Here is a 24830-nt window from a genome sequence, read left to right as displayed (position 1 = left end):
GTTGAGTGGTCCCCAAGTTGCAAAGACAAGGGACCATTAAGTTTTAATGAATGTTTATGTAATGAGAGCATTATTTTTATTGAATCATCAACACTAGTTCAGAGACTTATAATAAATGTACTGATATATGTATATACAGCCTTTAGCATAGGCTGTAATCATTTAGCCCAAACAAATCTAATCGTGTTATGTTACTACCATAAAATAAAATGAGCGTGGTTTCCTGGAACTGGAAGAAATGTGAAAGGAGTGTCCTGACGGTAAATGTGATACTTAAGCCAATGCTGAGCTACATTAATCTACAAATATGGAGTCATAATTCTGAAAAGTCATGCTCTTGTCTGTAGATAATAAAGAAACCTTAAACCAAAGCCAAAACTGTTTCCATTAGTATTCATAACAGAGGCAACTCTGAAGGCTATTGCTAATGTGTAGTTTTATTCTTCAGAGGCTCTTGATTCTGTGTATGGAGTTGCTAAATTGGAGGAGAACTATGATAAAATATTTAAAGTGACAAGACTTGTACCCTGCTTCTATGGAAGGAATGGGATAGGCTCCAGCCCTTTCATGACCCTGATATGGATATTTGGAAGAGGATGCATGGATGGATGGATGGATGGATGTTTTACTGAAGATGCAAATGAGATTGTATTGGGAAATTCAATACTGGTGTATTACCCTTAAATGCCACATATAACGAAATTACAGTATGCAGTATGGGAGTGATATTTCAGACTCTACAGGCCTCAGTTTGCATGTAAAATGTTAAAGTTGATGACAGTGCAATTAGAAAAAGACTGGACAAGTATGGCTTGTTTGGAAGGGTTGCCAGGAGAAAGCCTTTCCTTTCTTAAAAGAACATGGGCAGCACACTTTCAGTTTGCAAACTTACAAACCACAAAATCTCTGGAACAAGTCCTTTGGACAGATAAAACCAAAGTGGACATGTCAGGCCATAAAGCACAGTACCAGTGGGTGAAAACCAAACACAGCATATCAGCACAAACACCTCATACCAGCTGTAAAGCATTTCTCTGTAAACAAAAGGTTTGTAGAGACATGTGTAAGGTAATCTGTCCAACAGCTAAAGCCTGGCCTAAATTGGGTCATTCAACAGGATAATGATTCGAAGCACAGCAGCAAATCTACAACAGAATGGCTGAAAAAGAAACGAATCAAAGTGTTACAAAGTACTGAGTTCTGACTGCAACCTGAGTCAAATTGTGGATGTTGTTTTTGAGAACACCTAACTTACACCAATCATTCTTGTGATAGTTTTACTCACGAAGTGTTACCGTTAATCACAAAGACCACTATGTGACTTGAATATGTGATGAAGTAATATAAAGTATGGATTTTGTATGTGAAGTGAGTGTTGCTGCAATTCTAAGTAAATTTGTGGAAGCAATTATGCTTTTTTGTGATGTGAGAAATGATACAAAGGTTGGTTGATGTCCTAAAGTGGATATTTTACCATGATGCAGGATGCACCCATATTTTAGACTAATTGGTAACCTCAGGGGTGTCAGTTAAGCAATTCAGCTACAATTAAAACAGTACGCCATTTCAAATCATTATACCGTATCGGTTTTTAAAATGCATTCAACTATATGAATAATTCCAATACTATAATACTATTTGAATATTTCCAAGTAAAAATAGAATTACTGGAATTCACAGAAATGCATATAGACTTCATGTACATAGCCGACTTTCTGTATTTGATATGCTCAGTGATTTATATTAAAAAATGTAGTAAGTGCAGCAGCATAATGCCAGATAAGTGTTTCCAATTTGTCACACTGCAAAACACCATTAATTTAAAATGAACAATGAGGAGAATATAAATGAGCTCTACCTCTTCATTTGACAAAGGGTAGTGACAAATAAAAGAGATACAGTGTTTTTTCCTGATTATTTTCTTTGTCTTGTTAGATGCAAATTCTGTTTTTTTGTTTCACTTTTTTTAAAAGAACAAAAAAACTACATATAAGAAAAAAAATGCATCTTTTTTTTAGAATGTAAAAAAAAAATTAAAATATAGTGTTCAGTATGCTCTCTTTACTTCAGTCTTAATCAAAGAGTCCATTGACCTATGTGGAGTGGTTTGTATGAAAAGATGCCTTCATGGGAGCTTTATGAAAACTGATGATTGGGCTTTCTTTCCTCCAGCCTGCAGCTCTAATCACAAATAATACTGGTTAATGTTTGCATTTGTATAAAATGCATAGACTCTGTAATTCCGTGCATGCACATTTAAAAACATACTTTTCAGTGTTCTTGTGTATACCCAGATTCACACAGTGTATCTCATTCTGCATTCTGTAACTGTTGAGGTGGACCTCCAGGTCAGGTCAAGCTGTGGCTCCTGCAGTGCAGAGTTCTGCTGCAGGCCACTAATCTCGCTCACCCTCCTCCTTCACAAGGCTGAAAAGGCTTTAAAACGAGAAAGACCACTTAGCCAGCTCTGTCAGAAAACTGCCAGTGGTTTACGGTAAGAGGCATAGCTGGGGAGGGGAGAGAGAGTGGGTTGAGAGGACTTTCCTTCTTCCATAAAGATGAAAGATTATCCAGATTGTCAGAGATTGTATGCCACTATCAGATGAGGGTATAGCTTTAATTAATGGGGTCTCATCCGACCAAATGAAGTATGGGAGATTAGCTCAAGACTGTCAGCTTGTTTCCATTAAGCCTTTCCGAGCAGGATGGATTTTTTTGGACTTTGAAAGTTAAAATGCCCTCGGTTTTATTAAACGAACGTAAAATTTCTTTCCGAGTTGTGTCTTAAGACTTTTAATTCTTCGTACATTTTCTTCTTGAAGTTATGCAAGCCACTTCATGCTGTTTGCCTAAAAGCAAAAATAACAGATGTAAATATGTAATAAAAATGTGATGGATAAATAAAACCTGCACATACAACAGTTGTATTAGTATTAGTTTGGCTTATAGAAAGCTTTGACTCCTCAAGCTCATAGTTATAGTTGAAATTCAATTACAACATACAATACAGTATTTTTGAAATATGAACTTTTTTCTCTCTGTTTAGACTGGAAAGCAATGTCCTCAGTTTTATTAAATTTTATTATGCAAATGTTTTTCAACACAATTTAGTGATGTCAAAAAGTGATGATATCCTCGACCTTCAGGGGTGATATCATAGAAAATATCTGATTCACTGTGGCGACGACCTTTACCTGCCCTAACAAGGACAACCTTGTGTGGATGTGGTTCTGGTAGTGGAATGAGCTTTCCAGATATTACGTGATTGGTTATTTAAATCCCAGCCCGTCCATGAGCTCAAGTGCCCACAAACCAGACACTGAAACCTAAGTTTCTTTCACTGGCAGGCGAGCACGTTGCATGGTGTGCCAGTGTGAAAATGCAAAGTGTTTCACAGAATGTCTCTTGGGTTAAAAGCTGCTACGTCATGGCAGATCATAAGCACTTACATTACCTCACTGGTGTAACCTTAGCATCCCGAATGAAGAATCCCCCCACAAGCAACAGAATGTATAGTATATATTAAAAAGTAGGGATTTGTGGTGTGGGCAGGCCAAGCCTTAGTAAAAAAAAATGTCCATGAAGCCTCCAGACAGGCAATTAATCTGTTTATATTCCTGACAGGTTACTCCTGTCCTTAGGGGTTGAACAACACAGTAAAGAGAGTTCTGTCCTTCATTAGCAAACTGATGGCAGTTCATTATTGAGTTTTGTCCTTTGAATATCACCACCACCTTGCAATGCACACAGGTCCTCTATAGCTATGCTCACCTTATGTATGGACTCTGTAGTTGGCAGCCTGTTCCTGCAAAGCTGTCCATTAAAGAATGTGGGGGAGACAATGGTTTCCCTTTAAATGGTCTTGGAAACATGCTGTTCCAGAAGGATTTTGGAATTTCTCTTATATAACACTAAAAAATTTGACTTTTTTGTTAATATAAGTATGCAGACACATTTCTAAAGTATTCTAAAAGTATTTCATTATGCACTCCACACTGTATATAAATGCCACTTGTTTTGCACATGTCCAACTACTAACCTCTGTGTATTTTATATATTTTATTTTATTGTTTATTTAATTTGTAAAATAGGTATATATATACACACACACACACACACATGTAGAAAAACATATTTAGTATACACATCCAGTAATGCATACACTCTTATATTGTACATATATTTATTACTCTCATATTTAGCCATTCTTATATTTTGCTTATTTTATGTTATTGTATTTTTGCACACCTCTGTTGCTTGTGAAGCTCGCACACAAGAATTTCACTCGCATGTACTGTACTAGTGTACCTGCACATGTGATGTGACAATAAAAGTGATTTGATTTGATTTGATTTTTGTTCAACCCACCGTTCCTTTTTATTTATTTTTAAAGAGATTTGACTGACCCGTTTCTGTTCTTGAAACCTCAGAGGTTTTTTTTTCTTCAATAAACTTAGAGGTAGTAATTTTGACAAACAGCACAGCTTCCAAGCAGCACATACCTCCCATTACTAAGAGTCCTGCTGCTGTGAAGTATCCTCAGCTCTATTTTTTAAATGGTTATGCAGATGCAGAAGGAAAATTGGCACAGCCAGATCTCCTACCCAACTAGCTCTAAACATATTGTTTTTAAATGCTAATTCCAACTTAGATTTCTACTATGCTTTTTTGTTCTGTTTTTTCTTTCTTTCTTTGATCCTAACAAGGCTAGTTTTTTGCATAGTTAATGGGTCCTGTTGGAAAAGAAGCACTACTGTTGCTTTGCTAGTAAGTTGAGAGACAAGGAAGCACTTTAACTGGAAAGACAGGGAAGACAAAAAGACAAATTAAAACCTCTGAGAAGAGGAAGAAGTGATACGGAAAGGAAGAATGACAGGCAGCCGTAGAGTCACAAAGACATCAGGTAGGTGAGGCGCTCTGAAAAAGACAAAGACGGATAGAAATAGCCAAAGATGCAAAGACAGCATCACAGAGAAAATGAGGCGGTGGGTGGAAGAGAGAGAGCGAGAGAGATGGGAGAATTTAGAGAAGCAATGAGGAGTGGCTGCGGAGGATTCCTCTATACCTGTGGAGGAGATTAAGGGTCTACATCCAGCGTGATTAATGAGCTGGCCACTGATTGCTCATCCCCAGTCTCCCTCCCATGAATAATCACCACGCCAGCACTCCCAAAGAGAAAGCATGAATTTCTGCATGTGTATATGAGAGAGAGGAAGACAAAGTGCTTGTGTGTACATTAGATATGCAGCACATCAAGAGTATGCATATATGAGAGACATTAAATGAGCAGTATGCATGTACAATATGTGGAAGAGATGTGATATACACAGAATTAACTGAGCGTGCATAGTTATGTCTATATATACACAACATAACTCAGTGTGTCATTGTGCTTTATATGATGTATTTACTAATAGCTGCAGCCCACCTGCAGAGAGCAGCCCTCATATTGAATGCACAGTAAAGCACCAAGATCATTTGTACGCACCGTGGGCTCCCAGTGGGAGATCTGGCTCCCTACTTGCACTGTATAAACCCACTGGTGTCATTATGTTTGGAAGACATTATTACAGTTGATATTGAGGTAGCTCCCCTTATTATTTGTGGTGTATTGTGTGGGGGATGCTGCAAATGAGTGAGGACTGATTAATTGTAATATATATATATATATATATATATATATATATATATATATATATATATTGTGTGTGTGTGTGTGTAATTTACAATAATGCGCATTTAACTGCTATTCTTGTCACTGAACCTTATTACCTACCTGTGTTTTATAAGTGGAGCTTAAAAGTTTTCATTGTTATAAAGATTTACTTAACAGCTCTACTTACCTGTATTTGTCTTAGTTTGTGTAGTTTAATTATACAGTGTATTTTTAATGCTTACATTTAAAATAGATAAATAATTTTTTCCCATATTTGGGAAATTATTTTGTTATAGTGGTATATGATACTACTAGCACTACTAACAATAATAATTATTTCAGAGTCAACTAAGCAAAATAGAATTTAAGTTGATCATTTTCTGCTAGACTGATATTGTATTACAGAGTTATTGCAAAAAGTATGAATTTATTTATTGCTAAAGGTGTCAAGGCCTTTTTCTCAATCATGCTGCAGAAGATAACAGGTGGCAGCATGTGTCACTCTGATTGGAAGTGCACTTTGCGGGAGGAAACCTGTGTTTATAAACAGTTTGACACACAAAAAAACGATTGTGCTTTCTTGCCCGATGGTCTAAGATTGCCTGTTGTCATGATTTATGATTGTTGCCTGGCAACAATCACTAAGAAAATCCATGTTGTTGTCTCTAAAAAAAAAAAGAAAGAAATAAAAAAATAATAACCTTAGTGCTTAGTTGCTTTGAATCCTTCAAGTTTCTGTGCCTAGTTTGGCAACTTTGCAAGAACATGTAGGAAGTGTGAAGGCTGGCAAATCAAGCCCACTTACTGTAGCAGCTGCTTTTCACTAAGCGATGAGCCTAATGATTAATGCCTGAATCTTAATTTACCAAATGAGTTCGAATGAGGATATTTTTTTTCAAGAGGGTCAAATATGAATAATCAAGTGTGTCGTGCATGTATTTGCATATATAACTCATGACAAGAGGACAATATAGTTGTCATGAGTGACACGTTACCCTGCTCCAAGGCAAGTAAACAATGACTGACACAGAGAGAGAGAGAGAGAGCACTTTGCTTTTTAAGGTATGAAGAGGCTCTGTGAGTGAAAATAAATACATTTATGTTTCTACAATGTGAACAATGCAAAACTGTTTGATTAACACACATTCTTAAAATAAAGTGAGTGTAAAAAACATATATCATCACATTTGTTGCTAAGTTGGTTGTGATGGTCTGGGACTGCTTTACTGCTTCAGGATCTAGGGAACTTGCTTTAATTCTTGGAACCATCAGTTCTTCTCTGTACCACAAAATAATGAATGAGAATGTCCGGTCATCAGTTCATGCAATGAAAGTCAAGCACACTTCCACTGCAGGACGGTGATCCAAAACACCACCAACACCAGCAAGTCCACCTTTGAACGGCTGAAAACAAGAATAATTAAATAAAACAACAAAGGTTATGGAGTTTCCTAGTCAAAGTCCAGACTTGAATCCAGTTGAAATACTTTAACATGAGCTTAAACAGGCCGCTCATGCCCTAAAACCCTCCAGTCTGGCTGACAAATGCAAAAAACGAAGGAATCAAGAAGGGGGTAGATAATTTTTTACGGTATTCTCTGCACTCATCGGTGGCCACTTCAGTCGTTTGCCTTCAAGTGGAGAAAAATTTAACTTGTGGGACCCTTGTGTTTAGTGTCATCAGCTGTTCTTATGGCCGTTGAAGTTGCCAGATGTAATGGACTTTATGTGGCCTTTGGTCGTTATGTCAGTTTGAACTGCTTCCTTTGTGGACTGATATTGTAAATTCCTCTCCTCTTCTTTTGGTGCAGCCTTTTAGATGTTGAGCTATTTTTAATTCCAAGCTCTTTTGGTGCAGCAGTGTACTGTGGCCATTTATGTACCAAAAGTTCTGCTGATTTTCAAGGGATTTGTTTAGAAAATAGATGCTACCAGTGCACATAGATAAATAAATAAATAAATGGACAGACACGAACGCTTACTCAAGGAATACACCTGGTGCAAATCGATCAGGTCACTCCTGTGATGTCTTTTGCACAGCACCATGTATTATATATGGACTCTTTTATTTCAAAAGCTCACACTACTGGATACTCACTGCTGCTCTGGTTTCTGACTTCGTACCCTCTTTACATGTTCCGTGCAACTTAACATGGCTTCCATAAAAATATCAAATGCTATTTTAAGCAATGCAATGTTTCAGAAAAGCACTGTGGTGCATCTGGTATACACTGAGTTGAGCTAGTTGTGGAATTGGATCCAGTGTCCGGATCAGAGTTGGAAGATGACGTAACCACAAAGATTATAAAGTTAATTTCATAGAGATTTTTTATGAAACTGTTTGCCTTCCTTCCCATCCATCCATCCGTCCGTCTATCCATCCATCCAATTTCTGTTTTCTGTTTTCCTCCAGTGAGCCACTCTGTGCACTTCTTTTCAACAGTAGCCTTTTGATCACCAGCCCACAATAATTTCTACCTCCCACTTCTGTAGATATCATCGTTCTCAAGCTTGTGAAATACTGACTCTTTTGCCTTCTGTCATTTGATGAGGTATTGTTGAAGTCTGTATTAAAATTTCACTCGGATTGTGCTTTGGGCAAAGTCTAAAACTGGGTGCACTCTTTTTAAAGTCAGTGAAGAGACTAAATTTTAGAATGGTGCATCAAATTAAGGAGATTCAGTTAAGATAATCGCATTACAGAATATTCTGTTTTCTAATAAAACACTGTTGAGAATTTCATGTCACAATAATTCAAAACGTTTCATCATTTGATTCTACTCTAATTTTAATAGTGCTCCCTTTTACTTGTGTGAATGGTGTCTAGGTCAAAACAATGAGGAAATAAAACTGAAATGTAAAAGGACTTTCTGATGTTTGGTGGGCTATCTTGTTAGCAAGTCATTTCAAACTAGAATGCGTCATAACATGATTACAGTTTGTGGGACACTGAAATTTTGAGGCTGTTCAAACAGTGGTTTGGTACAGACGGGTGGTGGAAAAAAAATCAAACCCTTGACCTCTAAAGTGATGGCGTTATGCTCTCTGTGTACCATTGGCCCACTCACTCGCAGAGACTCATAGAATCATGGCACACAGACACATGGTATGTCATGGTTCAGCGTCTCATTTCACACTTTAAATTAGCTGGAGGAATGTGGAATATTTTCTCTTCTTACCTACACTTAGCTACGTAGACATTGTTTGAAACACAAATTAAGTAATCTAAACAAAACTTTGCATAATGTGTGTCTGTCAGCTTATTTTGTGTTTCCTGGCCTACTCGCATGGCTTCTCATGTCCCACTCCTTCCCCTATAACCCTGATTCGATATGTCTTTATCTTCTTGCTGTGCACCTCACCACCTCCACTGTTCCATCTTCGGACTTATCCTCTAAGAAAGACATTCGACTTCTCTGCTTTGTGGCCTGATATCTTAGTGGTCTCATAGAAGTAGGAAGGGACAACTCTCTGAGTTGCATTGTTGAGCTTGCCCTAGGAGCTCTTCTACGTGCTCAGCATCAAATTGTTCTCACACACACGCACAATGTACAGTTTTACATCTTTAAATTCATTGCCGTCTTTCATCGTAGATTTTTTTTACTTGGTTTTCTATTGGCATTTCATCTCAAGTTCCCTTGTTTCTTTTCACATTTGTTTTATTTTCTGGTTTAAACCCTTGTTTCTGTATTTGTTTCTTGCAGTATTTGGCCTCACTCCTTCTCTGTTCTCTCACTCCTTTTATTTTTTTTATTCATGTATATCCCTCCTGAGCTTGATACAGGAAACTTCCCTGTCAGCTGATCCATAGCTCGGTTAGCAGGGATGATCGATCAGAGGAGCTCCTGAATTCCCCAGAGTGTCAATTACTAACTTACATATACGTTAGGAGCTATTTTGGTAAAAAGGAAGGGAGTGTAGGAATCATTAACTAGCTAATGTCATGACAACCTTTCCCAGTCAGCCGGGGCAGAGTGGGCACTGCCTGTGGATATGCAATTTGTCTGGGTCATTTGAGAACAGGACAGAGCATGGGAGGCGTTTTTTAAAACTGATTTTTATAGGGTCCCACAAAAGGCAGAAATAATGTTCATAGTTAAAATAAACATGGGTGTAATTCATTATCCTGGGACTGGATGTTTTTAAAGTGCACTTTGAAGTGGCAACTGAGGCTTAATCGTTGGCTAGATTTTTAGCTCTTTTTACTCCAAGCACAAATAAATAGTTATATATTTTCCTCCCCAAGGTCAAAATTGACATTGTTCTGAAATTACAAAAGTAAATGAAAAAACAAAGAAAAAAAAGCTTATACATTGTCAAACTCACCAAAATTTAAACCATAAAAATAATAGAAACACAAAGTTTTCTCGCTTTGTTCCACATTTTTCCATTAAATTCAGGGATTGATTGCCTCTATGTGATGACATAGTTAAGGTTTTTTAAACCAATTATAGATGTTGCATTAAGCAACAGTAACCAACCAACAGCAAACTCTGCTAATATGTATTTTTTCTAAGGCACAGCCCATATTATTTCTGTATTTTTGTTGGAAAAGTTTAAAAACTATTTACAATCTCAGTGCATGCAAGCAAAATGATTCACTTCTGGCTACCTTACCCAGAATAAGGGCATGTCCCAGATATCTGCGCTGGAGTAAAACTATTAGTTTTATACATGTATACTGATGATAGTACAGAGATGTACTGGGCCATATTTCACAAAGCAGGTGTAATGTAAACTCTGAGTTTGTTAACCTTGAAATTAGGGAACCTCTGGGTTTCTGGATTAATCAGTCGCCAGTGTAAGAACAGAGACTGTGATTACATCACAGATTTATTATCAGCTCAGAATCAAATCAATAGGCTGCATCTTTCTAACTCTGTAACTCTGTGGACAGAGCAGCTAAGTTATAAGCCAATTCCCTAGCACTGAAACATGTAGTGTCAATCACTGTTTAAATAAAGCTTATATATATGAAGCTTTAGACACATAACATACTAATCAACTACCAACCACTCGTCATGTTGGAATGATTGACACTGATGGAAAAATGTCTGTCACAGTTGGCGATTGGAGATTATGTGAACATTTGAGGGAATATTTGTCTGAAATGACTAAAACTGGACTAAATGTAGTTTAAAGTGGTTTTTAAAAGCAGGCTGCAGACAGTTTGATTGTATTCTGACTGGATTTCATGTTGAAATATGCTGGCATGTTGTAATACACTTATTAAATCAAGCAACATTTTAAAAGGTCCGATGTCTGAAAATTCAAAGTGAAAACCTCAGCATATTTTCCACTGAAAATCCCCGAAATGAGTCTTGCTGGGTTTAAATAATATGGCAGGCCAACAGAAAACACATCTTTTCTGTTCGGTCGATATTTCTCTTTGGTTTCTATTGATACACATTCATGTTCATTAGTCAACTGTATTAAAATGGAGGCTCTTCTCTCTTTTGTTGTCACGGTGAGTCGTGTTATCGGAGCTCCATTAATAATGGCTTTCTTTCTCTACTCACGGATGAGTTTAAGTCAGGGTCAACATACTTAGAATTGATTGAAACAACTCTGTTGAGTCTTTCTGTTTATAGCTAGGCTCTGAGTTTGTTCAGAGTGTGTTCTGTAATAGGTCCATGGTCTGATTCAACTCCATAAACAGGCTTAGGTCTTGGAACAATACACCTCACCTAATATGATCTAAGATGTATTCTACATGCAGGTCAAAAAAGAAAACAGAAATCATAAAACACAAAATGTAAAACACTGACCCTTTCAGCTATCAGAACTTAGTGACTCTGATATTCAGATTTATCTTTCTTAATCCTTTCTTAATTTAGCAACTGGTGAAAGAAAAAATGTTTTCTTTTTTTAAATTTATATGCATGCATGTTTGCAGTACCTATCCATCCTAAATTATGAATTTTGTCACGGAAACTCAACACAAACTCCATTTGCCTTACTCACACGTGCACATTGGATGCCTGTGTTGAATGTAGTGCGTTGACCTCCTGTAGACTAGTCCACAAATTTAAGAAGGCTCACTAAGGGTATTGTCTTCACTTCACTTCACTTCATTTTAAGCATATGTTGTATTGGAGAAAATGATGTTTAAATATACTGCTTTATCCGTATCATTACCTGCTCAGTCTTAGGGAGTTTGGGGGCCTTGATACATGAATTTGGGTCCAGTTTAAATCAGATTTTCCAGCAGATGTTGTGCCTGAGTATTACATTTCAGTTCTAATGTTGCTTTAGATTTTTACCTCTCAGGAAGAAAAGGCTGATGGGATATTGTCGTCACCCCAGCATGCAGGCTTGGCATAGACACCCAAGTTTGTTCAGGCCATAACTTGAGAAAGAAGCACCCTAGGATTTTCAAACTGATATCATGGGTGCAAGTTCCAGTGTTAATGGCCTCCAACTCAAGGTCAGAGGTCAGGTTTTCTAAAAATCTTGTGAATGCAATAAATCAAGAACAAGGTGACGTAGGGTTTTGAAATTGATACCTTAGGTGCATCTAGTATTTTATTATTATTATTATTATGTTTTGGTACTTCATTACCTTTTTTTATGTACAGTGGTCCATCGCTATAACGTGGTTCTCTCGGCCCCGCTGTTTCGCAGATCTATTTTGGTGCAATTTTGCTCTTCCTCTTACAGCGCACATTGTGTTGTGCGTCCTGATTGGCTGTAGACCACTGTCAATCAATCTCATGCCGTGTCTCCTGCACGAATGCATTCAGCTTGTCAAATTTACATAAATCTTCTATCGCTAGCAGTGTGACTCTGAAGTGCTGTACGGTATGTTTGTAAGTTTTTTCCCCAACAAACACAATAATGTCGACGAAACAGGTGCCTTTGGTTTCTATAATACTGGACTTATTTTTCTACAAAGGTTTGAACTTTGAGAGTGTTTAAACAAGAGAACAGTGTGAAAATGTTCTAGCCTGTCTGAGAAAAGTGTATGAAGTGTGTAGCGAGGGGTTTTACAGCCTTAAAGCATCTATAATAATTGTAAAAATTAAAGCTGGCTACTTCGCAGATTTCACCTATCGCGGGTTATTTTTAGAACGTAACTACCGCGATAAACAATGGAACAATGTATAGACTTATTTTGTGTGCATCACTGTATGTATCGTTTGTACTGAGTGATCTTGGGCAAAAGAGATTTAAAGTCTCTAGAGTGCTGTGTGGTTTTTCATTCTGGTTAAATTACAGTCAAATTAAAAAACAAAAGTAATTCTGGGGTCTTATAATGTGAAACCGTGGCTCTGATCCTGATCTGATAAATTAATTCAGCTCTGCCTTTTAACAAGTCCCTGTTAGTCGATGTGCAAAAGTGACCATAGTAACACCTCATGCCAAATGGTCTGTCAACACGGGGGGACCTGTCTGATCAAGCAGCTTCACAAGTTGCTGAAGGTGTTGTGAATGAGGAACAGCATTGCTTTTCAAAGCAAGAGTGCTGAAAAGTGGGGTCTGCCTGTGAACATAAAACCAAAGTTGCAATGTGTGACTGTCATCTAAAGCTCATTAAAGGTGTCTATTTCCTTTAACTCTTCAGAAGCCAACTTTCAAGTATCTAAAGACTTTAATTACAGCTTAAAACATTAAAAAAAATATTCATTAATGACTCACCTAGACTCATTTCCATTGGAAAATGACATTAAAGCAATCATTATGATTTGTAATTATTATTATACACCAATTTTTCCCCTTGCACACAAAGGCAGAGGTTTTTCTGTCTCTTCTTGGTCTCTTGACTGTAATCTCAGCAGGTTGAGTAAGGATGGGCTCAGAATTAATTTCACGGTGTCACGATTAATTTCACAACTAGTCCGTCTTTCATAGGTCTTTTTTTTTACCATGGTGTTTCTGACAGACATTAAAAGTGATGACTAATATATCAGCCGCAATGTTAAAAGTTTAGATTGACCTCATATGATGATGTTTTGACAGAAACATCTAAACACAGCCGCCGATTTTGGATTGACGGTGCATTTTCTATTTGATTTGGTTTGCAAACAGCAAGGTAACTGCCTTGCTTTAGGGCTTCGAAGGTTATCTTTTCACCGCTGCCATATTGCTTTCTGACAGGATGGATTGAAGGTATTCATTCCAAAACGAGATAAAAACAGTGCTATCTAAAATTCACCAACCTATACCTGATGTAGTCCTCAAACAGAGATTTAAGTACACAAACACAGCATACTAGTGCAACCAGTTTTCTTATTTTCCCCTCTTCCTCAGTACGCAGTTAGTTCTTATAGCAAGAATTTGTCTGTGGAATTAAACTGATTACAAACTTGGAGTTAACAGCCTCAATATGCAGTTATGCTGAAAAGAAAGAACATCCTAATCCATTTTATGGTTTTATCTATTAGGACATATCACGTCATCTGGTCTTTATTAAATTTCAAATTATTTAAAACCAAACTCTAGTGGACAACAACTCGTGACAAATAACAAAAACTGCCAAAATGAAGAAATAGAGTCTGAAAAACTAATACACACCGTGATTTAGGAGCTTGTGGAGACGCCTTTGGCAGCAACAAGTTGCAGCAATTGTTTTTCGTATGATTTTATCAGTATCTCGCATTGATTTGGAGGAAAATTTGCACACTTTTGTTGTGCACAGCTCTCTTAAGGCTACAGGACGTCAGCCAGGTTAAGGTTTGGACTTTGGCTCGGCACTTGCATCACCTTGATCATTTTTTGTTTTTAGCTGCTCTATTTTAGATTTGCTGCTGTGTTTGAGGACCAGATCTTTGATATTATATCTTGATAAGGAAATCTACGAGTGTGTGTTAAGTCAGTTACTACAGACTACAGTTTATTGCTTGTATAAACTGTAGCTGTTCTGCACATAATTCATATTAATTACATTTCATAAATGAACATGGAGACTTTTTAACTCTACCCTTAAATAATGTATTGATGGTTGCGTCTGTCTTAAGAGTGAGCATTCATTGCATAAACACACAGCAAGCTACACAGGTCTTGCTTCCAATGCACTGTATTAAATTCAGTGTGAGCAGTGGTCTACTTGAAATTCACTGTACCACCTGAAATCACCCCTCCAAGCCATGTCAGATCAATGCATTTCATCCCTCATCTGTCCACATGTCACTCAAAGCCTGTTCTGCCACCCAAATTACTGATCTGCTGAATTATAACTTTGTTGGACCTGGCAGTGTACTGTACCCAAGGCATTCTGAAATATCACTGACAGACCGAGCTGTCAGCATGGATATATCTATCATCTGGAGAGCTATGTGAAACAGACAGCTAATATCCCGGGGTCTTTTACAACAGGGTTTGTCACAGTCGGATTCCAGACAGCAAGTTCCCCAACAAACATTTCAAAGTCTCTTAGCCATCTCGTTGAAGTCTGTTTGGACAATGAAATATTGTTCCTGGTGGATGTCAAAATGGCGATTTGTTGTGATGCTGGCCTCACCACTGTTATTCAGTCAGGAATTTAGGAGTGTTCTAGTCTTTTTCTTCATGTAGGTCTATGTGTTATGATGCTGCATGTTATGATAGATTAAATACATGGAGAGGAAGATGAAGTTAGGAAACTTTAATCATTTTTTTTCTCTACAAGCATTCGGATAGCTGTGATAGCAAAATGTCAGGTGTGTAAAAATATGTCATCACACTAAGTTTAGTTTATTCTTAATCAGTTCCTCAACATTTTTTTGGATCTAAAAGAAGCTCCATGGCAGGCAGATACTTTCAAGTTTGTAATGCTTCACTAATTTTAGCAGCTGCAATAAATAAATGACACTACTGTCAAAGTCGGGCAGTAACGCGCTGAATAACAATTACACTAGAAACCACTGTTAGATGCCACAGAACATGAAAGAGAATATCCATAAATCTATTGTTCACTAATATTGGTAGAAAAAGTAAATGAATTGCAATGGTGTCTAAATAAATGTTGCTTTTACATAGGTCAGGAAGTCTAATGGACTCAAATTATTCCTTATATTTAACTATATTAACTACCTTATATTTAGCAATGTTTAACAATTAAAATATGCTAATTAGTCTGTAATATTATGTGATTGCATTTGGTCTTTAGCGTCATCAGGGATTCCAGTAATAGTATTTTTTGTGTGTTTTCGCATCAGTGTATCCTCAGTGTGATACCCTTTCTATAACTATTTCAGTGCTGCAAAGTCATGTAACAGGATCAGTTGATAAAATCGTGTGTGTGTGTGTTACACATGAGGTGATTAGCTGATTGTTGCTCTCAGTTGGCTCCACTGAGATTTTTGTCAGGTATCTGTGTTACTTACATTTATTGAATTGTTTCCTGAGCCAGTATTGACGTGGGATCACGTATCATGTCAGTTGTGACTCAAATGAATTGCAGATACACATAATATCTTTTGGCAGCAGGCATACATGCATCAACTTTAAACCGATACAAAAACTGGAAAGCAAATGATGAGGTGGTGTGGTGCAATACAGGCCACACAATATATTTAATAGTTTAAAATACATGTTTCGTGTTATAACATATCCCATGACCCAGACTACATTTAAGACAGTACAAAGTATATGATGAAGCTTTTGGATTCAAAGTCTTACTGGGACCATGTAGATTTGGTGCCTGGCCACACATCTTGGCGACAGATACTATTTATAGCGCCAGCGGGAACAGAGAAGAATAATTCTTAATTTGCCGTAAAGGTGAATTGAATTGGACGGCCATTTCAATGAACATAAATTTCCCTTAATGAGAAGAATGATATTTGGCTGGCTGCGTGTCCTCTGATATGTGGCCTTTCTTCATACTGCATATCCTTCACAGCCGGACAGCTGTTTATCCTCCTCGGTCCACTTGTAATGAGATGAATGCTTAGAAATGTGTTCAGCTTGGCTATAGTTCCAATTCATCAGCACTCATTCAGATTTGTGATTTTTCTCGTTATTTCTCCATCTTCCCCTTTTTCTCAATCCTTTCTTCTTACTGTTGTCTCTTTCTCTGCCAACCGCAAATTATTTTCCTTCATGCTCTCATTTGAACAGAGGTTGTCCAGCTGAGCCTGGCCGAGGACCAGCGAATCAGCGTCTCCACAGTAACAGTGGGCCTAAGTGCAGTCCTCACCTGCGCCATCCAGGGGACGCTGCGCCCACCAGTCATCTGGAAGAGGAATGGCATCATCTTAAACTTCTTGGACCTGGAGGACATCAATGTGAGTTCATGTCTTTTTCCTTGGTTGATGTAATTATTTGTGGTTGTTGGTGCGCAACTGCAAACTACACAACTACAAAGTCAAGTTGCTGGTTCTTTATGGCTATAAGCAGTTAAAAACTGAGGTTGTTTGATTTTTATTGGCGGATAAGGTTTTGTACATAAACTGCTTGTGTAAGTCAGGTATTATATATGGAAGCCGTTTCCACCACTAAAAAAAAAAGAATCCATAAGTCAAAATTTTGAGTTGTTTTCTTGAAATTTTGATTTATTAACTCGAAATTTCGAGTTAGCGCTGCCAATCAGTAATCTGTGTGAATGACGTCATTTCCTTGTTACCCGGAAGCTGCAGCCCTCAGCTACAAATGCTACAGCTAAGCTACCAGTATTATAGCCAATCATGAATGCACAGATTGCTGAGTATTTTCAGCGTTGCTTCACAAATGATGAAATCCTTGTGTCATTAGCTGAATCACATGGAGTTGCTATCAGCAAACGTACTCTCAAAAGTGCCAATTTGTTACAATCTGGTTTTGAGTGCGCATTCCTTTGTGCCATATCCTTCCGGGTAACAAGAAAATGACGTTATTCACGTAGATTACTGATTGGCAGAGCTAACTCAAAATTTTGAGGAAATAACTCAAAATTTTGAGAAAATAACTTGAAATTTTGAGTTATGGATACTTTTTTGTTTCTTTTTTAGTGGTGGAAACGGGCTTCCATAATTATAAGCTGTTGTAGTAGAAGCAAGCAAAAATTTACCACCTACTTTTCATCTGCTTTGTTTCTTCTGACCATAGATACAAATATTTGATTCTTCAACTGCCAGTTAATTAAATGTCTTTACCATCTATAGTTGCCAACTTTCTGTTTGCTGTGTATCTACTGTTGAAAATGAGGTTGAGAGTTCTATGAGCGATCTGTGTAAATATAAAAACATATTAGTAAAACTGTGCTGGTTAAAATTCCCAGGCACTCATGAGGAAACTCTCTACAATTACATAAGTCCTGTAGTTACTTTATAAAACATATTTATCAGTCTTGACATCGACTTAAATAGAATGCACACGCACAACCTTAAAGCATGTGAGCGTGTTTGTCTGCCAAAGGTTCTTCTGAGTGGACCGCCTAATTAATATTTGGTAAACTTCAGCAGCATGGGGGCACAGTCGGGGGGCTCTTCACATGGATTGAAACCAGAAAGTCTATTAACACTTTTTAAAATTAGAAAATCACATCGCTGCTGTAAAAGCGTTAAGAGTTCTGGGAGTTTTTCAGTTAGTCTCTAATCACTAGCATATTGTTTTCTTTTTGTATTCACACACTGCTTGTGATACTTATAAAATGCTCATCGGGGATCTGAAATGATGGAAGGTGTGCAGAGAATCCCGTGCTCTTCATTTAACGGAACCTCTTATCACGCGACCCCACCTAATAATCCACCAGCATCTGAGAAACCAAAACAGGGCAGGACGGGGACAAAAATCAAGGAGAGGAATTAAATAAAGAAAACAACGATTCCCTCGCACCCTCCATGAAATGGTGCAATTATACCTCGCTCAGTGCTTAATGAACTATGTCGCCATGCTCCTGTTTAGACACATCTGCACAGGTGACAGCGCAGTGCCGGCCTTGCTTTATCCACAACCGGATCACAATTCACTAATTGCATGTTAATGAGCAGCCTTGTTGGTCCGCTGTGATGATGAGCGGATAAACAATGTCAAGTGTTGAGGTGGAGACTGGAGGAGAGGTGATGGCAACAGAGGTCCCTTGGGGTTTTTGACCGGGCATAATGAATTTTCACAGAGCACAGTGATCTAAATGGTGGGAGAGGAAGCTTGAGTTTGTTTGGCTTCCTTTTTAGTCACTCAAATCAAACTTGAAGCTTAAAAACTAAATCCCAGAATTAATGAAAGGGATAACCTCTGCGTGTGGAGCTTCTTAATATTTTGTGTTATTCTGCACACACTGGATGTCGGTGCCAGAAAGAACAAGAGAAATTGCATACTTAATGCAACGTGCCAAGTTTTTGTGGCCAACTGGTCAATTAAGCTAGTTTGGACAGCCATCTCTGGAGATTAAGTGGCTAAACGAAAGATAAAGAAGCCATTAAGTAATGAAAATGTAGGCATCCAAATAAATTAGTTCATAAAGGGCTAAAGGTAAATATTCAAGTTTATGCTAGGATTTTGTATCTCATTGATGCAGGGTATATTTCATCTCAACATGTGCACATGTTCTTGCAATTTATACAGGACTATAATAGAAATCTATGCATTTAATATCCATATGCAGGGCAGCTTTAAATAGATTTTCCAAGGCAAACTTCCCTTTAAACCTCATATGTAAGAACAGTTAAATTGCATCAAAAAAGGGCAGGGTGTTAGAAACAAACACAGATCTGTTGTCTTTTTGAGACTTTTTATTTTTATTGTGTAGCATTTTGTACAAGTTGATTTGGACCACAGTGGTTCTGTGAGGTGACCAGCGAAAGGAGGGACGGGACATTACTCTCCTGTCGAAGTCCTTTCAGCACACCTTTCTCTCCTGTTGAGCTGCGCAGAATGGAAACAGGATTGTTTTCAGAAGTTTTATTTGATAGTTTTTGAAGTAGTCCTGCTCTCTGGCATATATAACCTCATTGAAACCAGAAAGCTGAGCCTCTATCACAGTCAGTCTATTCTTCTTCTTTTTTTTTTAGCTTTGCCCATATTTTTCTCTTTCCGTTGAGCTTCTTTCTCAGTGCTTTCACCAGCGATCACAAAAAAGGCATTTCACATTTTGTGCCCCCAAAAAGTAACGCACTGTGTATATGGGTGGATTCAGTTTTCAGTTCATATGAAGTGCTGCGATAGGAAACTGATTATTGGGAAATGAAATTAGCTATATTTCATCAAAAAAAAAGTTAATAGAGAGCTTCCATATGCATATGCATTGCTAACATGTATTAAACAGATATAGAAGCAGATACTTACTTCTACTACTACTATAGTACTACTCGGCTCTATTCTGTATATCAAGGTAAATTAATGATGATTATCATTAGAGAACAAACCAAAGGAGACTCTGATTTAGTTTTGCATGTGAAAGGAATAATTTCCGCGAGTGATTTAAGATCTATTAATTTGAATGTGGCCACTGACCATCTTTCTGTGTAACTCTGGGACTGCTCTTATTATTCAAGTGTGTAATTTTCCTTGAATAGTAATAAAACCCTGTAATTTTTCTCCAACACCTTTTTTTAATTCTGTGTCCATGTGTCATCAGCACATTTCACAAACTCAAAGATTAACGGCTAATACAATTACGTTATGATGAGGTTTGCAGGCCAGGTCTCTCCCATTTATTCTTAGGCAGTAATAGCACCAGCTACCCAGAGACAATGCAGGCTTGGTCATCACCATGTAAATGTATTAGTCAAAGATGAAAAACGGGGTTTTAATTTATTTTACCTTGGACTTGAATTGTTTCCTCTAAAAGAAAATCTTATATTTAACCATTACGATGTCTGCCCAGTTGCACTACAGTCAAGTGGACCTGCAGAGCATTGCATCAACACATGTTAAGCCTTATGGTTTACATTTTAGTGCCTAAGATCACTCATCTGTGATATGACCCGTATCACAGATAAATGTGACTTACTTTGAAGTTTACAGCCAACCAAAACATAATTTCAGCTGACAAACTGAAGATAAAATCCAAGGTACCTCAACTGAGTCAGTTTTAGGAGACCGCCATCCTCAGTCCCTTGTTTTTTTTTTTTACTGTACTACAGTCCTACTTTGCAGTCCGAGTGGCCCATTCAGTTTTAATTGTCCTTGCCAGTGTAGCGCTGTCTCTTCTCTTAATTGTAAATCCTGAACTTGAAAGGCTGCCTAAGTTCCTCCATCTATCTTACGGGAAAATCATTTCACATTTTTCCTGTCACAACGCCGCCCCCTTGTCAGGTCACATTAATTTCTAGAGCCCTCAAAAAAGGAAAAGAGAAAAGGAAGAGCTGCCATTTGTGGTTTCCATGTCATGACAGAGCTGCATCAGGACATCTGCTCTGCCACTTGGTGGGACAGCAAACTATTTAATGCCTTAATCCACCCTAAGCTGTGGCTGGAAACCCCCTGGTGACTGTCGCATGCTGCACCAACAACAACCCGCTCCATTCATCAACCTAATGGGCTTTATATTTTTAACCCTTGCCATTTATCAGGCTGAGGCAGTGTGATGAGGGAGAGAGGAGGATCAAATTCCCTGTTGCCTGCTTCAGCTCAACAGGGAAACCGTTGATTCATGGTCTCTCGTCCTTTTCGCATCACTCTTTTTCTCTGCTGTCTTTTCCCATCACTCCCTGCTGTTGTGTGCCTGCTTTCTCTGTTCCCTTCAAGCATCCCTATTTATTCTATCAAGATACCTTCATTTTTCCACCTCACTCCCCGTGGATGTTTTCTGCACCCCATTCTTCACCGGTATTCCCTCTCCAACACCTCCCACTCTTCTTTTTCCATCTTTAATTTTCCTCCCGCTTCTTCCTTACTTTTCATGCCCTCTCACCGCATTTGCCTTTTTGCCTCTTTTCTCACTTAATTTTACTCATCCATCTCTTCCCTCTATCTCAGGACTTTGGGGACGATGGCTCCCTGTACATCACTAAGGTGACAACCATCCACATGGGAAACTACAGTTGCCATGCCTACGGCTATGAAGACCTCTATCAGACACATGTGCTCCAGGTGAATGGTCAGTAGTAGCTCATTTCTTACTTACAGTGGTGATGTGGACAAAATTCTGGGAAAAAAATTGATGGCATTTAGTGTTTGAATATCATCAGGAAGTTGTCTTGCTGGTCTCACATCAATTTAGTAGCATAACAATGATTCCAAAAGTACAGCAAAGGTTGTAATGAACTGAAAAAACTTTGTGTGTTGCATCATTTTTTGTCTGTCTTGTTAGTCTGTTTATCTGGAGCTAGGGCTCACCATCGAATAATGTTCCCAATAACTAATCATTCTGTTCAGGAAGCTATTTAATGAAGATTTATCTATTCCAGTGTTTGTCTAGCAAACGTCAAACAAATAAAAGTGTTTGCCGGACGAAGAACAAAAAGCAAAAGATATCAAATTTAATTTCATATATGACAAAAAAAGGCAAAACGCAAAGATGAAGTGTCTTTTAAGTAGCATGGTTCATACAAGAGCTTCGGGAGACAAGGGCACACGGAGCATTGCATCAAAGTAACTCTTGCCAAAGAGCAAAACATAATTTCATATTAGGCTGCAAATGAAATGTGAGTGCATGCAGCCTATTCAGCTGATTCTGTGCAGTGGATAAAAGCTACTTAGGTTGGTATTCATTTAGAAACCAGCAGAAACACAGAACACCAGTGAAGTTATCAAAGCGCTGCCTCACTCATAATAATTACCGAAATTAGAGTATTCGTCTCTGCTACTGTTATACTTTACTCAACATCTCTCTTAAACTGTGCTTTTGTTTTTGAATCTGAATGTATTCAGCCTCAAACGCGGAATACAAATGATTAAACTAAGCCTCTTCCGATGGAGGGATCACAATGGGTCCTTTTTTTGTCTTGTTTTTGTTTTGGTATTTTTTGTGGAATCGTCGGAAAAAAGGAGGGAGGGGGAGTGATGTGAAGGGAGTCATGGAGACAGACAGGGGGACTGAAGGGCGAGTGATCAGGAAAGAGCAATTACCAAATGTTTGTGTTAGGGATTCAAGGTATTTCAAATAAGATATGACAAGGTGAGATAAGGTGCATTGGAAATGAGCCAAGTGCCACATTATACTAAGTGGGCGGTTTGTATCCTGTTGTGCTTTCTTTTCTTTGGTGAGAGGAATGATGATATTGCAGCTTTAGTATTGGTGAAGTAGCCGTGGCCGTACCCTGTAGTATGACAGTATAAGAGAAGTATATATGAAATCTTTGACATTAATAATGTCAAAAAGTTAAAAACATTAGTAATGTTGAAAGAAGAGAAAGGGTTGGTTTAGTTAAGTGCTGTTTTGGTAATGAAACAGAACAGTTAACGTCACATACAGACTATATTATAGATACTTTTGGCAAGAAGGAGTTCATCATATGTTTGTTTTGTAGGATGATAAGGCAGGTCATTACAATGTTGGATTTGAGGTAGACAAACAATACTGTGCAAAAGTCTCAAGAAACTCTTTTTAACCTTTATACTTTGTGAGGAAAACAACACAGAGATTCGGTGATTTATTCAAACGTCTGCAAACATACATGGAAACACAGTATATAAGGCAAAAAACAGAGTTTGGACAATTGTAAAGAGCGTGGAAGTCAATACCAAAACTTGGAGGTCTTTAGGAATTGTTCTCCAGGCTTCTTAAAAGACATTCAAAGCTCCTCTGGAAATTGGTTCTTTTGTGTCAATCTATGACTTGTATTGTTCCACTGTGTGTTTCCCTATCCAGGTATGCTTTTACTGCATTGCCAGTGTGTTTGGAATCACTGTCATGCTTAAAAACAGAAGCTATTGCTAATCAGATGCTTTCCAGATGCCATTGTATGGTGGATCAAAATCTGATGCAGATTTTCTATATTCGTAACTCCATTAACCTTGACAAGGTCACCAACACCACTGCCTGAAACACAGCACTGAGACCATTTCTAGGTTCTAGAGGCATGGGCGACCAGTAAAGAGATCAAGTGAAGGGCCAGATGCATCTGTCGGGTCCTTTGTGAGGTCTTTGCTAAAAAATTTTCATGTTTCTTAAGAACATGACTTTCAGATACTGATCATCTACTGAAGATGATTCTTCAATGCGTTGTGAGGACACACTACACGCCATGCCAAAATATGCCAAATATTTAGATATTTGAATTACCTTATTGGCCAAAAACACTATTTTTTTCCTGTCAGACTGCTTTGTCATTTTTCATAGATTCAACAAAAGAAATTATGTTCTTTTACAACAGGCTGCAAAATAACAAGAGTGCCTAAAGATATCATTTAAAACTGGTTCTTGGCTACATTTTCTGGATGCGTAGACACAACACTGATTCATCCCTCGAGTTACTTGCCTTTTTTGAAAGATTACAAGAACGTCTGGCTCTTTGAAAATGAAAAGAACCAAAGGGTGGCTCAAGACTTTTGCACAGCACTTTAAACACAGAAACAGGAGAGAAAAAGAGCTATAAGGGGTAACATTTAAAAAATGAGGAAAGCTGAATGGGAGAGGTGAGTAAGCTCCTGGAGGAAGGGTCTGTCAGAATTTGACAGCTGGCCCACGGTACAAAATGTGCAAAGCACAATAATCCGAAAACAGCATCTTACCTGTTCATGTAAACTGTTACTTCATATTTCATTTTTCCTCCTCAATTTCTCCACATCTATTTACGGCTCTTTCTCCAAAGGAGGTGGTAAGTGACACATACGTCCGACATCTATTTCTTGCAGGATTCAAGCTGTAATAAAGCAGCCCCAGAGCTCTTGGATTCTTGTTATTTGTGAATATATTCCATGCTGTGGTGAGACAAATTCCTCTCTGCCCACTGTGTGTGTGGGTGTTTGTGTTATATTCCCCCAGGAGTTACGGTCTACCAATGAAACAGTGTGTAATTATGTTTTCACTTGCCGCTTTACTATTTCCATTTGTATTTTTGGTTTTGTGTATATGCGTCCAGTCCCTCCAGTGATCCTGGTCTATCCAGAGACACAGGCTCAGGAGCCCGGCGTATCTGCCAGCCTCCACTGCCACGCCGACGGCATCCCAAATCCCAAACTCCTTTGGCTGAAGAATGGCATGGATCTGCAGCCGAGATCCTCCAAACAGCTCTCTCTCATAGGTGAGTTTTGCAGTGTTTTGCTATCAGCATATTTTTTGCTTTAGCGGACTCTGTGTGTCACAGCTCGGTGGTAAAGTGATTTCTTCCAAGTGCACAATACGCAGCAACAACAGTGTACAATGGAAAAAGCATAAATCTTTATAAAC

The 24830-nt window shown here is 38.1% G+C and overlaps 1 protein-coding gene across 1 annotated transcript in view; it reads left to right on the top strand.

Annotated features, from left to right (window-relative positions):
- Positions 1-24830, top strand: part of fstl4 (follistatin-like 4) — a 215420-nt gene that overhangs the window by 161418 nt on the left and 29172 nt on the right. The window contains exons 6-8 of the mRNA XM_085363999.1: positions 16697-16863; positions 21476-21596; positions 24523-24684. Of these exons, the coding sequence (XP_085220125.1) occupies positions 16697-16863; positions 21476-21596; positions 24523-24684 (450 nt within the window). The remainder of the gene's footprint in view (positions 1-16696; positions 16864-21475; positions 21597-24522; positions 24685-24830) is intronic.

The sequence above is a fragment of the Diplotaxodon limnothrissa genome, linkage group LG10 (assembly GCF_057381915.1).
Source record: "Diplotaxodon limnothrissa isolate DT_005_m linkage group LG10, D_limnothrissa_male_GT1.1, whole genome shotgun sequence".
NCBI classification, from domain to species: Eukaryota; Metazoa; Chordata; class Actinopteri; order Cichliformes; family Cichlidae; genus Diplotaxodon; species Diplotaxodon limnothrissa.
This window is presented reverse-complemented; position numbering and strand designations above follow the sequence as displayed.